Source organism: Castor canadensis, chromosome 11, assembly GCF_047511655.1.
Source record: "Castor canadensis chromosome 11, mCasCan1.hap1v2, whole genome shotgun sequence".
Lineage (NCBI taxonomy): Eukaryota > Metazoa > Chordata > Mammalia > Rodentia > Castoridae > Castor > Castor canadensis.
This window is the reverse complement of record NC_133396.1, coordinates 6,224,035-6,238,803: the sequence shown is the minus strand read 5'-3', so window position 1 is coordinate 6,238,803 and position 14,769 is coordinate 6,224,035. Positions and strand designations below refer to the sequence as shown.

The following is a 14,769-nucleotide window of genomic DNA, read 5'->3' as shown; positions in this document are numbered from 1 at the left end:
CTGTCCCTGAGGTCAGGTCACTAGCCGAGTGTCCTGGGCCAGGACCACTGCTGACTCCTTTTTACCTCAGGCCTCTGGACATGGGTCTTGGTATGTGTGGGGGGAGAGCAGGTCCTTCCCTGTGTGTACTTTTTGCCACCTGGGCCAGAGAGCTCGCTACTCAGGGTGGTGAGGGCTGATACCTAGCATTCAGAGGTTTTCCCGAGCTTTCTCTTAGCTACGGTGCCCCGGGAGTAGAGTTCATGGGGCTCCACCGGGAGAACAATGCCGTGATGCAGATCCGCTTCCTGCCTGGCCAGGTAAGGACCTGGATTGGGGAGGGACAGTCCTCCTCCCTGCTTGTCCTACCCTTGAGTCCTTCAGAAGGGGTGGTGCGGGGCCCTGGCTTTAGTGCTCACAGGAAGACCTCCCTTTCTCACAGTCTACCCTGAGAGTAGCTGAGAAAGGAGAATCTTTTGGTTCTGGGCTCTTTGATGAAACAACTGGCCCTGCCTGGGCCACACCAGTGTGTAAAGGACTTGGAGAATGCCACCCTCCTTGGTTAACAAGACAGCACACTCCTATCCCCTGTCCTTCCCCTTCCCTCCCTAGTGCCAGCTGGTCACCCTGCTAGATGACAACAGCCTGCATCTGTGGAGCCTGAAGGTCAAGGGTGGGGTGTCAGAGCTACAGGAGGAAGAGAGTTTCACACTGCGTGGCCCCCCAGGGTAAGGACACAGTCTCCTTCCTCTCCCAGCCCGACCTGACCCTCGCACCCAACTCCAGGATGAGCTTATCCTTTGAGAGCCCCATTGCACCTTGGCAGTGCCTGGCATGTGTTCAAGCCACTGCACCTCATGCTCAGGTGCAGTGGATGAGACTGGGCTCTCCCTGTCTCTATGCCTATGTCCTAGTGTGCAGGGGGGTCTCAGGTATTTTTCCTGCTTCCCAGCCAAAGCTCTTTGCCATCTGTCTCTTGCCCTGGCAGATCATGGCTGATATGTCTATCCTGACCTGAGGTGCTGTAAACCCCATCAAAGGCCTATCTTCCCTAGGCCAGGCCTTCCCTGGGGCTTCCCATCCCTGGGGTTCCCTCTGCCTGAGCAGCCAGCTTATGCTTAGCTGTCCCCGTTGGCAGGGCTGCCCCCAGTGCCACGCAGATCACTGTGGTCCTGCCTCACTCCTCCCAAGAGCTCCTCTACCTGGGCACTGAAAGTGGCAACGTGTTTGTGGTGCAGCTGCCGGGTTTCCGCGTGCTGGAGGACCAGGCCATCAGCTCGGATGCTGTGCTGCAGTGGTGAGGCACCGGGTGCCCGGACTGGGGCAAGGCCTTCTCCCTTTGGTCCCCAGGAGTGTCTCTCGGTTTATAACTTCTCTTTTGGGAAGTCTATAGGGATAGGAAGGAAGACCCTTAGCTTTCCACCTGTCCTCCAAGTTGAGAATCTGTCATTCCACATTTGTTAGCATCATTGTACTAAGGGAAGTCTTGAGGATTATTTGTCACTGTATTTAAAGAAGGGAAAGGAAGCTAGAGGAATGGCTTAAGTGGTAGAGCACCTGCCTAGCAAGTTCCAAACCCTGAGTTCAAACCCAAGTACTGCCCAAAGGAAAAAAAAAAAAAAAAGTAAATAAATAAATACAATGAATAAATGTGAGGGAGGGTTGAGGTGTGGCTCAAGTGGTAGAGTACTTGCCTAGCAAGGGCAAAACCCTGAGTTCAAACCCCAGTACCACCAAAACAATTATTTTAATTAAAGAAAAGATAGAAGGTGAAAGAAATGAGACCCAAAGTGCTAGTGTGATGTCACCAACTGTTTCTTAGGCCAGTGTCCTTTGTGCTGAGATCATGAGTCTCACAACCCCAGCGGCTCTGCAGTAGGGAAACCAGGGCCCAAACTGCCGTGCCTCAGCCTGGCCAGCTCCTGCTGACAACAGAGGCTGGGAGTACTGTGCTGAGATTCCATTCATGTGCAGCCACTGTGACTGAAAAGCCTAGACAGCCACAGCCTGGAGGTCTGTTGAGGTCATTTTGGAGGCTTTGCTCTTCAGTGATGGGGTCTGGGGCACAGAGGGAGTCATATCAGGTGGACAGAGGCACAGAACTAAGGAAAGGAAGATGAGGGAGTCTGGCAAAAGCTTGTGGGGGCCAGGTTAGTGGTGGTGGCATGTTCTGTAGTTCCAAGGGGCAAGGAGGAAGCCAAGGTGCCGAGCCCCTGGCCCTGGCTGGCTCTGAACCAGGCTCAGGACTCACACAGCAGACAGGCTAGGTTCTCCAATTCTCTTGAGTGACCATGAAGCAGGGCCCATCTGTCCAGACCAGGGCATTGCTGGGTGGGAAGTCCTATGTGGGACTGGGACTACAAACCCCTGTGCCTTTCCTACTCGTCAGGACTGGGCTAGGGCAGTGTCCTGTCAGAACAGAGTATTTTGCAGGATGATAGGCAGGCACAGCTGGTGACCAGCCTGGGTTTGCTCTGAGGGCAAGATGGCAGCAAGACCTGCTCCTCTGCATGTGGCCACACCAGGGCCTAGCCTTACCCTTGTGGTGAACTGGCCAGTCTAGTTGGGGAGAGGCCTGAGTATCTAAGAACTCCTTCTAGCAATCTAAATTCTTGTTTACTTTTCACTCTGTCAGCACTTAACCTAGGTTTTTGTTTTTTGATTGAGACAAAAAAGGCTTGGTATATAATCCAGACTTGTCTCTAACTCATGACCCTCCTGCCTCAGCCTCTTTCTTGAGCACCAGATTACAGATGTGCACCACCACACCCAACCCTGGGGAGTTTTTGATGTATCTCTGACCTGTTCTACAGGTTACCTCTCTCCCCCTGGTGATATGTCCTTGCCACTCATCCATGCTGGCACATGAACACCATGTGCAGCTTGGGCTCACGGCACTCCCCCCTGCCCAGGTTGCCAGAGGAGGCCCGGCACCGGCGAGTGTTTGAGATGGTGGAGGCACTGCAAGAACACCCTCGAGACCCCAACCAAATCCTGATTGGCTACAGCCGGGGCCTTGTCGTCATCTGGGACCTCCACAGCAGCCGTGTGCGCTACCATTTCCTCAGCAGCCAGGTAGGTGGTGTCCAGGACAGCGGCTCTCCCTGGCTTCATGTGGCACACACCCTTCTGTGCTGAGCACAGGCTGCAGGCACTGGCGATGTTGTCCTTATCCCAGGCACTGCTCTCTCCCTCTCTCCTCCTCTGAAGCAACTGGAAAACGTCAGCTGGCAGCGGGACGGCCGTCTGATTGTCACCTGCCACTCCGATGGTAGTCATTGCCAGTGGCCTGTGTCTAGTGACGCCCAGCAACCAGAGCCTCTGTGCAGCTCCGTGCCTTATGGTCAGTGCTACACCTGCTCAGTGGTGCCTCACCCTGCCCTCCCACCTGAGGAGCACCTTTGGTCTTTCCTGGGCTCAGGCATAGGGTACCTGGCTCGTAGAAGCAAAACCTGGGCCCAGAGAGGCTCAGGGCTTGGTCGAAAGCTGCACAGTCAATTTTTAGATGCCAACTATGGGTGTTTCAGGAAGCCACTCAGAGCAAGACTGCCCAGCACAGGTCCACACGTGGGCATGGGAACTGATGGATGTCTAAGAGTAGGGGTACGCATTCAAACTCACTCCTTTTCTTTTAGGTCCCTTTCCTTGCAAAGCTATTACCAAAATCTTTTGGCTGACCACCAGGCAGGGGTAGGTATCAGTGCTCTCTCCTCCTCACTTCCCAGAGCCTCTCTGGAGAACTGGAAGGACTGCTTGGGCCCCTGCTAGGGGAGATGACACCTAGTGAAGGCCTTCACCCAGGGAAGGGAGAGGAGGCAGACTTACCATTTGTACGTCTCACTGGCTCAATCCATGCAAAGTCCCTTTCCTTCCCTTCCCTTCCCTTCCTTCCACCTTCCCAGAGAGATATCAGTCAGTGATATTGATCACCCGTCGGGCTGCAGCGCCATTTCTTCAGATAGATAGGCCTGGTGTAGAAACAGATGGGAGGGGGCACTCTGGGTAAAGCAAGTGGCTGCAGATACTCAGGACCCCTAGGTTGATGCCCCAAGTTTTCCTGAGTTACTGCAATCAGGAAGAGATCGAGGTTCAGCCCTGCCCCCCTCCAGTCACCTAGAAACTGGCTTCCCTCCAGGTACTGGGACCCCTGTAGACCACAGACGCTGCAACAAAGGCTGGTCACTGTTCTGTGTGACCCAAAAAGTCCTAGGCGCCAGCCCAGCCCAGCCTGTGGCTACCTAGGGTTATGCAGAGCCCCAACCCACCGCTCCCCTTCTTCTGCAGGTTGCCCTTCACCATCTTCCAGGGTGGCATGCCACGGGCCAGCTACGGGGATCGCCACTGCATCTCAGTGGTCCACAATGGCCAGCAAACAGCCTTTGACTTCACCTCCCGTGTCATTGACTTCACTGTCCTCGCCGAGGCGGACCCTGCAGCTGGTAGGCAACCTTTGGGAGTGTGTGTGTAGGGCTAGGCGTGGTTGGTGGGGGGTGCCAGGAGGATACATAAATGAAGAAAGGGACCCTGTACAGATTTTCCAAAACCTGCCTCCCTCCTAGGTCCCTTGGCCTCACTATGTTCCTTAGTGCCACCAAGACCAGTGGTACCATTTTCCTCAGCCAGAGAGCCTGCCTGGAGCTTCATCCTTACCGGCCACACCTCTCACCTGTCCCAAGCACACTGTAAGGGACTGAGCCCAGTGCAGCCCAGTGCAAATCTGCACTGTTGGATTTGCTGCCCACCCAGCTTTAGCTAGAAGGCCCTGGCCCTGGCCCTGACTCAGTGAAGCCTGCCTTCTGGGTGGGGTAACAGGTGGCAGTGTGGGACCAGCTCTGAGTCAGCCTCATAAATGCGATGACAGACAATTCCAGCAAGGGCTGATGTCGTAACCGGGAGGAGGCCTCTGGGAGCTCTCCGGGAGGGAGGGCAGGCTTCCTCTGCTGATGACTCTGGCCTACCTTGCCAAGGCCTCCAGGTGCTGGAGGTGGGGTTACTCAGGACTCCTTGATCTGAGTCTACCCACCCTCCCACCACAGAGGAAGGCCTCATACCTGTTTGTTCATCTTTCTCGGCCTCTTTCCTCTCCTCTTACTCTGGATGCTGAGAGCAGGGCTCCAGTGCAGCCGTCCTCAAACCAGTCAGTGCCACTAGGCCTAGAGCTGGGGTCTTTTGGGGTTTCCTGGGGGTGGCTGCCCCTATTTCTCTTGGCTGACTAGGTCATGTGATCCCCAGCAGAGGATGAGGGAGGCAGGAGAGAAACTCAAAACTAATGAGGGGCTGGCAGAGTGGCTCAAGTGGTAGAGAACCTGCCTAGCAAGCATGAGGCCCTAGAATTCAAACCCCCATACCACAAATACATGGGATATCTAGGGCAGGCCACCCTCCTGTGATTGCCTATACACATTTCCCTCACAGTTCTAACAGGCTAGAATATGGGTAGGTGATGAGAGGTACCCCCACAGACAAGATGTGGGCATCCTAAGTCTCCCATGTAATTCCTCTGCCTTGCACTTGTGCTGGGCAGGCTCTCCTATTTAGTGAGCAACTCCTACGTGCCAAGCCCTTCCCAGGAACAGACAGAAAGCCCCAAGGGCTCTGGTGGTGCAATTTGAGTTGGGGGAGGTGGAGTGAGCAGGTGGACAGGTGATGTCAGAGGCAGGAAAAAAGCAAGGCCAGGGGAAGAGGCAGCGGTGAGGAGAACATTGCCAATTTAGATGAGGTGGTCAGCAAGGCCTTCCTAAGAAGGGGACATGTTTGAGTAAACATCAGAATGTGTCGAGAGGCCAGGGCTGGCCCCACAGGGACCTGGGGTGCAGACTTTGAGCAGGAGAGCACTTGGCTTACTTAAGTGAGATGTGGGAAGACAGAGGGGAATGTGACCGCAGAGATTACACCAGCTGTGGCTAGTGCAGATCATATAGAGCCATACACAGTGAGGCCATTGGGTTTATTTCAAGAGAAATGAGAACCCCAAGCAGAAGTACCACGACCTGGCCTCTGTTCAGAGGATTGGTCTGCCCACTGCAGGGAACATCCCATGAGGATGGAGATGGGAGCCCCTGAGAGCCAAGTGAGAGGTGCCATAGCTCCGTCAAGAATAGAAGCAGCACAGTGGATCTGCAGGACATGTGGGGTTTGGAATGACAGTCCAGATCTGCAGAGGGCTGGATAGCAAATGTTCTCCCAGCCACAGCAACTTATTCCTGCTGCTGTTGGAGAGCAAATGCAGCCGCAGGCAGTGTGGTACAGGTGGGCATATCTGTGTCCCATACAGCTTTGTATAAAGAACAAGCAGTGGATGGACCAGATTTGGCCCTTAGACTGTGATTTGTTGAGCATTTGTCTAGGTAGAGACGTGTGGAGACAAGAGTGGTGAAGGGTTTGGCTTAAGCCTCAAGAAGCTCAGAGAAGGCAGTGTGGATGGAATCAAGTTTGAAGACAAGTTTAAGGATATCTTGAATCTTTGAGCCTGGATTCAGAAGACAGACCTGGAAGATATACCTTTGGAGTCATCTACATAGAGATAGTAAAGCCCTGAGACCAGATGAGGCTGCCCAGTGGTGAAGGAAACAGAGAAGTTCAGCCTGGAAAAACTCAGCCCCAGCCAGGCACAGTGGTTCACACCTGTAATCCCAGACACTTGGGAGGTGGAGATTGGGATGACCATGATTTGAGGCCAGCTTGGGTAAAAAGCTAGACCTGATCTCAACAAGTAAATTGGGTATGGTGGTATGTGCCTGTGATCTCAGCTACATGGGAGGCCATAGGTAGGAGGATCATGATATGAGGCTGGCCCCAGACAAAAACACAAGACCTTACCTGAAACATAACGAAAGCAAAGGAGGGCTGGCAGTGTGGCTAATGTGGTAAAACGCCTACCTGAGTTCAAACCACAGGACCTGGGGAGGAAGATGTGGGAGAGAGCAGCCCCAGCTCGCCCTGAAACTATGAGGTGTGCAGAGGTTGATGGATCCAGCTATTACTCTGGAGCAGGCCAGGCTGGGGTACATTGCCGCCTCCTGGCTCTGACCCTTGGTCTGTACCCCAGCCTTTGACGACCCCTATGCCCTGGTGGTGCTGGCCGAGGAGGAGCTGGTGGTGATCGACCTGCAGACTGCGGGCTGGCCACCAGTGCAGCCACCCTACCTGGCCTCTCTGCACTGCTCTGCCATCACCTGTTCCCACCATGTCTCCAACATCCCCCTGAAGCTGTGGGAGCGCGTCATCGCTGCAGGCAGCCAGCAGAATGCACACTTCTCCTCCATGGTAGGTCCACCCCCAGCCCCAGCCCACCCCCACCTCAGAGCCAGACTCTGAGCTTCCTGGTCTCCTTCCCCAGGAGTGGCCCATTGATGGTGGCACTAGCCTGGCTCTACCCCCACCCCAGAGGGACCTGCTGCTCACGGGGTAGGTAACTTGAATGCTACTTTTCCTCTTCCTGAGAGGGTACTGAGGGTGGAAGCAGAGCCCCAAGGTGTGTGTGCCAGTTCCTGGGCACGCTGGCTGGCATCACTCTCACCAGAGGTAGGCGGGCTCTGCCCACAGGCACGAGGATGGCACAGTACGGTTCTGGGATGCCTCGGGCGTCTGCTTGCGGCTGCTGTACAAACTCAGCACAGTGCAGGTGTTCCTCACTGATGCAGACCCCGATGAGAACCTCGACGCCCAGGGAGAGCACGAGTGGCCCCCACTCCGCAAGGTGAGACCAGGGGCCTGGGAACCCGGGTAGATGGGCAGGTGGGGGCAGGAAGGGGGTGGACAGGCTGGGACCTGCCCATGACCACTCACGGGACTCCTCTCCCTCATTAGGTGGGCTCCTTTGACCCCTACAGTGACGATCCCCGGCTGGGCATCCAGAAGATTTTCCTGTGCAAATACAGTGGCTACCTGGCTGTGGCGGGCACCGCAGGGCAGGTAGCAGGCTGTGCAGGGTGGAGATTGAGGGCTGAGTGGTTGGTGACTTTGGGTAGCAGGGACTCATGAGCCCCCACCTGTGGTGTTACCAGGAGCACATCCTGTTCTGTACTTTTTGCTTGAGGGAGCCCCTGGAGTGGTTGTTTCCTTTCCAGAAATCCAAATGCAGGCTGGAATTGAGCAGAGGCCTCAGGCCCTGCTGGATTCTGGGCCTTGGCTTAGGTCCTGGGTTCGATTCCCTTGGTACCTTGCTGAGCTGCCTGCCACCCCATCCAGGTGCTGGTGCTGGAGCTGAACGATGAGGCAGCCCAGCATGCTGTGGAGCAGGTGGAGGCTGACTTGCTGCAGGACCAGGAAGGCTATCGCTGGAAGGGGCACGAACGCCTGGCTGCCCGCCCGGGACCTGTGCACTTCGAGCCCGGCTTCCAGCCCTCTGTGTTGGTGCAGTGCCAGCCCCCGGCCGTTGTCACCTCCTTGGCCCTGCACTCCGAGTGGCGGCTCGTGGCCTTTGGCACCAGCCACGGCTTTGGCCTCTTTGACCACCAGCAGCGGCGTCAGGTCTTTGTCAAGTGAGCAGCACTGCTGGGACTGGAGTTTGTGACTGGGGCCTTGCAAGTACCCCTGAGCCCTGCAGGACTGACATCCTGACGTTCCCCACCCAGGTGCACACTGCACCCCAGTGACCAGCTAGCCTTGGAGGGCCCACTGTCCCGTGTAAAGTCCCTCAAGAAGTCCCTGCGCCAGTCATTCCGCAGGATGCAGCGAAGCAGGGTGTCCGGCCGGAAGCGGCAGCCAGCCGGAGCCCCAGGAGAGGTGAGGCAGCTACTGGCAGGGCCACACGGCTCTTTCTTCTCCCCAGCCCCACCAGGCTTGCTGCCCTATAAGCACAGGCTCTGAATCTGGGTCTCAGAGGTTCACCATGCACCATGTCATGTGTCACAGGATGGGTCATGCTGCTTTTGTGTCTCAGCTTCCCCAAGGGCAAAAGGAAAATAGTTGTAATACTTACCTTAGAGGTAAGTGCCTGGTGAATGTTAGTGATTTTCTTATCCTTCTGCACCCCCCTCTCCAAAATGCTGGGAAGCCAGGCAAGCTCCCACTTGGAAAAGTACCCTTAAGGTCCAAGCCAGGCAGGTGGTTGGCATGATGGTGACATGGCATACCCTTCCCCTGGAAGGGCTAGCATTGAGCAAGCCAGTGCCCTTGGGGATGGGAGGCCAGAACCTACCCTCAGGCCTGGTCCAACTCACTGCAGATGCAGGCAGCAAGCACCAAAGCAGAGCGGACGGGCCTGCAGAACATGGAGTTGGCACCCGTGCAGCGCAAGATCGAGGCCCGCTCAGCCGAGGACTCCTTCACAGGCTTTGTCCGGACCCTCTACTTTGCTGATACCTACCTGAGGGACAGTGAGTGGCCAGCCTGAAGTCGGGAGCACAGGGGGCACCTCTGGCATGAGGACAGAGGACTTATGGCATAGGGCTGTTTCTGCCTGTTTCCCCTTATGAGCCAGGAGATACCAGAGCCCCTACCTACCTCTTTCCCTCCTCTGGGCCTCCAGGTCAGGTTGCCCTGGCTTCATAACCAGGCTCCATCTCTGTCTAGAAAGATGGCCCCAGGCACATCTTCTAACCTTTTTGGGCCTCAGTTTCCCCCCCTGTAAAATGAGTGAGTGCTTCTAGACTGGCTAGAGAGCTGGAGATGGCATGGTTCCTGCTGGTACACAATGGACATATGGAAGTGTCCACTCCCTGGCTATGTATCCCCCACTGGGTAGGGGTGTCCATGTCATAGCCAAGCGTGAGTCATCCTGGGTTTGGGATCATCTGTGTATAGGCCCTGCATGGTTGTCAGAGAGAGCTTTCCTGGGAGGTAGGCAGGGCTCACAGCGTGGCCATCTCCTTACAATGGAGGACACTGAGGCTTAAAGAAGTTTGCCAGCTTGACTTTAGAGTTCCACAGTGGTCAGTGACAAGATGGACAGAGCCCAAGTTGCCCTGCATCGCCCAACTCTAGATACCCAAACCTTTGCTTCTTGGCAGGCTCCCGCCACTGCCCCTCACTATGGGCTGGCACCAATGGGGGCACCGTTTATGCCTTCTCCCTGCGTGTGCCCCCTGCTGAGCGGAGAATGGATGAGCCAGTGCGGGCGGAACAAGGTGAGTGCTATGCCAGCAGAGCAGAGGGGGCTTGAACTCCCTGGGCTAGGGTGATGTCACCAGCCAGTATGCCCACCACAGCCCCCGTTCCCCCGCCTGCCTCCTCCTTTAGCCAAGGAGATCCAGCTGATGCACCGTGCGCCTGTCGTGGGCATCCTGGTACTTGATGGACACAGCGTGCCCCTTCCCGAGCCCCTGGAAGTGGCCCATGATCTGTCGAAGAGTCCAGACATGCAGGGAAGCCACCAGCTGCTCGTGGTATCAGAGGAACAATTCAAGGTGCCACATGGGCAGCAGCAGGGAACAAGGCTCAACCCCTGTGACCAAATAATGATAGCTGAGACTCAAGGTTTTATGTGGAGGAGTTGTTGGAGGGGCTACAGAAGCATGGGAAAGAGGAGAAAGGGTTTTGGGTGAACCTCATGGGTCAGAGGCAGGGACGCTGAGACAGGATGTGAGTCTGTTGAAGAGACAGAATATCCAAACATGGAAGTCAGTGACCTCATATCCTCCTAGTCCAATCGCAGTGTCTGTGTGTCCAAGAGCTGAGGGACGCTCAGCTCAGTGGGGTTTGCCAGGAGGCTGGGAGGTATCTGCCAGAGGGCAAGGGCCTGGCTACAGCAGTGGGTAGGAGAACCATGGGCTGGCTGTGGCATGCCCATGACTAGATACCCTGTGCCCCCAGGTATTCACACTGCCCAAAGTGAGTGCCAAGCTGAAGCTAAAGCTGACGGCCCTGGAGGGTTCACGGGTACGGAGAGTCGGCGTGGCCCATTTTGGCAGCTGTCGGGCTGAGGACTATGGGGAACACCATCTGGCAGTCCTCACCAACTTGGGCGACATTCAGGTGGTCTCACTGCCCCTGCTCAAGCCCCAGGTGCGATACAGCTGCATCCGCAGGGAGGACGTCAGTGGCATCGCCTCCTGTGTCTTCACCAAATATGGCCAAGGTGTGCAGGCGTGTCCTGGGGCCCCAGAGAGCCAGAGATAGGGGAGGGGTTCCAGAGCTGGAGAGGGAAAAACAATTTAGCATGGGAGCCACTGCCAGGTTGGCTCTGTCCTGGGTGGAGCGCTACGAAGTAAACTCTGTCCTAGTTCCCTAGAAGGGAAGTGATCCCTGTGGGCCCAGGGCCAGGGGCCCTGGGCTGGCCTTACCTGCCAAGCTTCTCTGCTCCCCAGGTTTCTACCTGATCTCACCTTCAGAGTTCGAGCGCTTTTCTCTTTCCACCAAGTGGTTGGTTGAGCCCCGGTGTCTAGTAGATTCAGCCAAAACCAAGAACCACAGCCGCCCCAATGGCAATGGCACAGGCTCCAAGAGGGCCTTGGGCCGAGACAGGTAAGAAGGCAGGGGGCTTTTCCATGGTTTCACCCTCCTCTGCCCTCTTTGAGGCACCCATGGGCACTCAGCTGACTGGCCAAGGTCTCTTCCCCTGTGATCTCAGCAGTCCTCCCTCCCTGCACCTGCCAGTTCAGTACCTCCCAGACCTCTGTTCAGGGAAGGCCAGGCCAGGTGACTTCACCCATTCTCCATGGGACCAAGGTTTCAGAAGCCAGGGCGGGGAGCCTAGTGATAACCAGCACTCACTAGCTCTTCCTCTAATCCCCACAGGAACTCAGGGAGCCAGAGTGATGGAGAGGGTAAGACAGGCCTCTTGGGACTGTTATCTGGGGGCATTTATGAATCACACTTGGGCACACCTGGCCAGACCTGGGGAAGGGGGAGGAGGAGGCCAGGTGAGCAGAGAGAATTGGGGCTGGGAATAGACAGCATTTCCTCCAGCTGGGCCTAGGTTTCCAGCACCTCCACTTTGGTAAGGAGAGAGCCAGGCAGGGGGCCCAGGGGAGGGCTGTCTGACCTCTCTGCTTTCCAGAGAAGAAGCCCGGCCCAGTGATGGAGCATGCACTGCTTAATGATGAGAGTGAGTTGGGGATTTGGGGTGGAAGTGGGTGAGGATGGCATGACGGAGGGAAGGATGGGGCAGAACCAAGGGCTTGCCCTGTTAATAAAAGAGTGAAGAGCGTATAGCTGGCCTGGCCCCTTCTGTCCTCACTGGGCCTCTGTTGTCCTGTAGGAGTCCTAAAGGAAATTCAGAGCACACTGGAGGGGGATCGAGGGTAAGTCGCCACAGTGCTGGGAGAGGTATAAGGAGAGCACTGAGAATGAGAGTCCCTGTGAACAGTGACTCCTGTCTTTGTCGCTGCAGGAGCTATGGCAATTGGCGTTCTCACCGAGTGGCCATGGGGTACAGCCTCAGCAATGGGGAAGGTAGGACTCTGGGCACTGTTGAGGAGGGCCTGATTCCCACGAAAGGCCAGGAGGGACAGCCCTGCCCACCCCACATATTACCCTCCCCCCCCAGCCCCAACACATACAAGGCCCTACTGACCTTTGGGGCCATCTCAGCCCTGACACGTGCTCTGAATGTCCAAGAAACCACCATATCTGGGCTCTAGGTAGATGACAGAGACACTCCACCTACCCAAGATGGTCCTGAGCTGCTGTCCTCCCATGTTCTTCAACAGCAGAGTGAGCAAGACAGTGTCCAGGCTGCGAGATGACCACACACTACTGCTGCCCTTTGTGCGTGGCCTGTCCCAGTTGGAGAGGCCTGTGCAATGGGCCAGGCTAGGGGGGCCACAAGCACTCCCGGTCTCCACTCTGCTGCTGCTGCTGCTCCTGACCTCGGGAGAGGAGAGACCCCACCTCTGGGCTGCCCCTCCCGGGCTTTGTCTCAGTCCTTTTGTCCATGTTGCACAGTTTGTATTCCTGTCATCCCCCCCTCCCCTTTTTGTAGTGGGCTGGGTTTTAAATTATAAATTTTAACTGCCTCTGAGTGAAACAGAGTTTTTAATAAACACCTTATTACCTCTTTACTGGACTGGTTCAATGACTTGAATTTTTCAGTTGTGTAGGAATTGTCCATGTTAATAGAAAGCCTTCACCAAATCCTGCCTTCCCCTGGTGCATCCTGGCCCAGGCAGTGCTTAGAGAACCTGCTTTTTAAGCATTTGAATCAGAGCAAACCATGTTTGTGTCTGAGCAGAACTGTGTCTTCTCGCTTTGAAAATAAATGGCAAACATGAACCTTCTTGAGTCAGACTCTTGTTGCAACCAGAGAGCTGGACAGCACCTGCTCCCAGCATATCGAGACTTGTGTGGGTTCCACTGTAAATTTAAGGGGACAGTTCGTTTATCCAGTTAGCTAAACTAACAGAAATGGACAAGTGAAATTAAGTTTCCTGCCAGGAAGCAAAGATTGGAAAATCATGGCGGTAACACAAGCATCTGTGAATCAGAAGTCAATGACTGGGCTTGGGGTGCTGCTCAGTAGTAGAGGCATGCTTAGCACTCACAAGGCCCTGAGTTCAATCTCCAGCATCCCCCACCCCAAAAAAAGACAGTGATAGAGACAGCATTCCCTTGACTGAGGAGTCTTGTGGCTACTGCAGTGGTCTGGCTGATCAGATTAAACAAGTCAACACACATCCCTGAAAATATACAAAGCTTCTTTAAACATGGATACTTCCATGCTCACTAGGTATGAGTTTTACTTCGTGTGCCCTGGGTTTTGAAGTGTTAGCAGATGTCAGTCCTAGAAGACAACCACACAGTGGGAGTGTGCCGAGAATGGGTTATTGCTGGCGTGCACAAATGGAAGGCAATACTTACTGCCTCTTCTCTAGCAGTAAGCTGACACTGAGAGAAGAGCTGGGGTCTTTGCAACAGTCCATGAGAGAGGTGATGGGGGTGGTGAAGTAGAGTCACTGAAAAGTTGGGCTGACAAGGATAGCTGTGCTGGGTAGAAGGTGAGTGGAAGGGACTCCTGCTGACTCCAGAAGCCTCCAGGAAGCAACAGGCAACTTGATTCATGGCTCCTGACTTAAATCTGAGGGTCCTGGACATCCGGAGAGGTGGAAGGCCAAGGAACTAGAGCTCTGTGGTAATCGGCAGCACCTCACATGCATTCTCCAGCTGGGCCTTTGGAACCAGACTTGGTTGACATCCCAGTTTTTTTTTGGTTTTTGTTTTTTTTTTTGGTTTTTTTGGTTTTGTTTTTTTTTTTTTGTATGTGTGAGACTGGGGTTTGAACTCTGAACCTTATGCTTGCTAGTCAGGTGCTCTATCACTTGAGCCATTCCACCAGCTCGATGTCCCACTTTTTGTTTGGTTTTGTTTTTTGTTGGTGGTGCTGGGACTGGAACCCAGGGCCTTGTAATACTTGAACTACACCCCACACCTTTTGTTTGAATTTTGTTTTTGACAGGATCTTGCTAACTATCCTGGCTGGCCTAGAACTCTCCTCTTGCTTATGCCTCTTGAGTAGATGAGATTCTTGGCATGAAGCACCATCACCACCCTTCTGGCATCCCAGTTCTAACACTCACGAGCTGTGTGCCTCAGTGGTCTTATCCATAAAATGTCCATCTTTGTGCTCTTTAAGTGCTTTCAAGTATTAAATAAACTCATAGAACAGATCCGTGCACATAATAAGCCATAAAGCACTGCTATTTGCTATTCTTACTGCTGTTGGTCCAGGGCAAAACAGCTTTCTCTGTGTTATCTTCATAAAATTCATACCAATAGTGCACACAGCATAGAAGTACAACTCAACAGATCTCTACAAACTGGGGCTGAGGTCATAGCTCAAGCAGTAGAGCTTCAGCCTAGCAAATGTGAGACCCTGAGTTCAAACCCCAATACTATCAATAACAATAATTT

General features: G+C 54.6%; 1 protein-coding gene across 9 annotated transcripts in view; it reads left to right on the top strand.

The window, feature by feature from the left end:
* Llgl2 (LLGL scribble cell polarity complex component 2) overlaps positions 1-12,923 on the top strand; it is a 34,433-nt gene extending 21,510 nt beyond the window's left edge. For 6 of the 9 annotated variants that reach the window (XM_074045118.1, XM_074045115.1, XM_074045116.1 and 3 more), the window contains 23 exons: positions 218-299; positions 592-707; positions 1,118-1,276; positions 2,892-3,054; positions 3,190-3,322; positions 3,615-3,669; positions 4,264-4,418; positions 7,028-7,245; positions 7,319-7,386; positions 7,525-7,678; positions 7,789-7,893; positions 8,170-8,462; positions 8,556-8,706; positions 9,149-9,299; positions 9,933-10,049; positions 10,162-10,328; positions 10,735-10,999; positions 11,229-11,385; positions 11,659-11,687; positions 11,921-11,968; positions 12,122-12,164; positions 12,254-12,315; positions 12,573-12,923. In XM_074045118.1, coding sequence (XP_073901219.1) covers positions 218-299; positions 592-707; positions 1,118-1,276; positions 2,892-3,054; positions 3,190-3,322; positions 3,615-3,669; positions 4,264-4,418; positions 7,028-7,245; positions 7,319-7,386; positions 7,525-7,678; positions 7,789-7,893; positions 8,170-8,462; positions 8,556-8,706; positions 9,149-9,299; positions 9,933-10,049; positions 10,162-10,328; positions 10,735-10,999; positions 11,229-11,385; positions 11,659-11,687; positions 11,921-11,968; positions 12,122-12,164; positions 12,254-12,315; positions 12,573-12,580 — 2,899 coding nt within the window. In that variant the 3' untranslated portion in view covers positions 12,581-12,923. Of the gene's footprint in view, positions 1-217; positions 300-591; positions 708-1,117; positions 1,277-2,891; positions 3,055-3,189; positions 3,323-3,614; positions 3,670-4,263; positions 4,419-7,027; positions 7,246-7,318; positions 7,387-7,507; positions 7,679-7,788; positions 7,894-8,169; positions 8,463-8,555; positions 8,707-9,148; positions 9,300-9,932; positions 10,050-10,161; positions 10,329-10,734; positions 11,000-11,228; positions 11,386-11,658; positions 11,688-11,920; positions 11,969-12,121; positions 12,165-12,253; positions 12,316-12,503 lie in introns of those variants that run through there. The other 3 variants (XM_074045122.1, XM_074045121.1, XM_074045123.1) reach the window with 3 other exon arrangements.
* Positions 12,924-14,769: the final 1,846 nt, after the last annotated feature.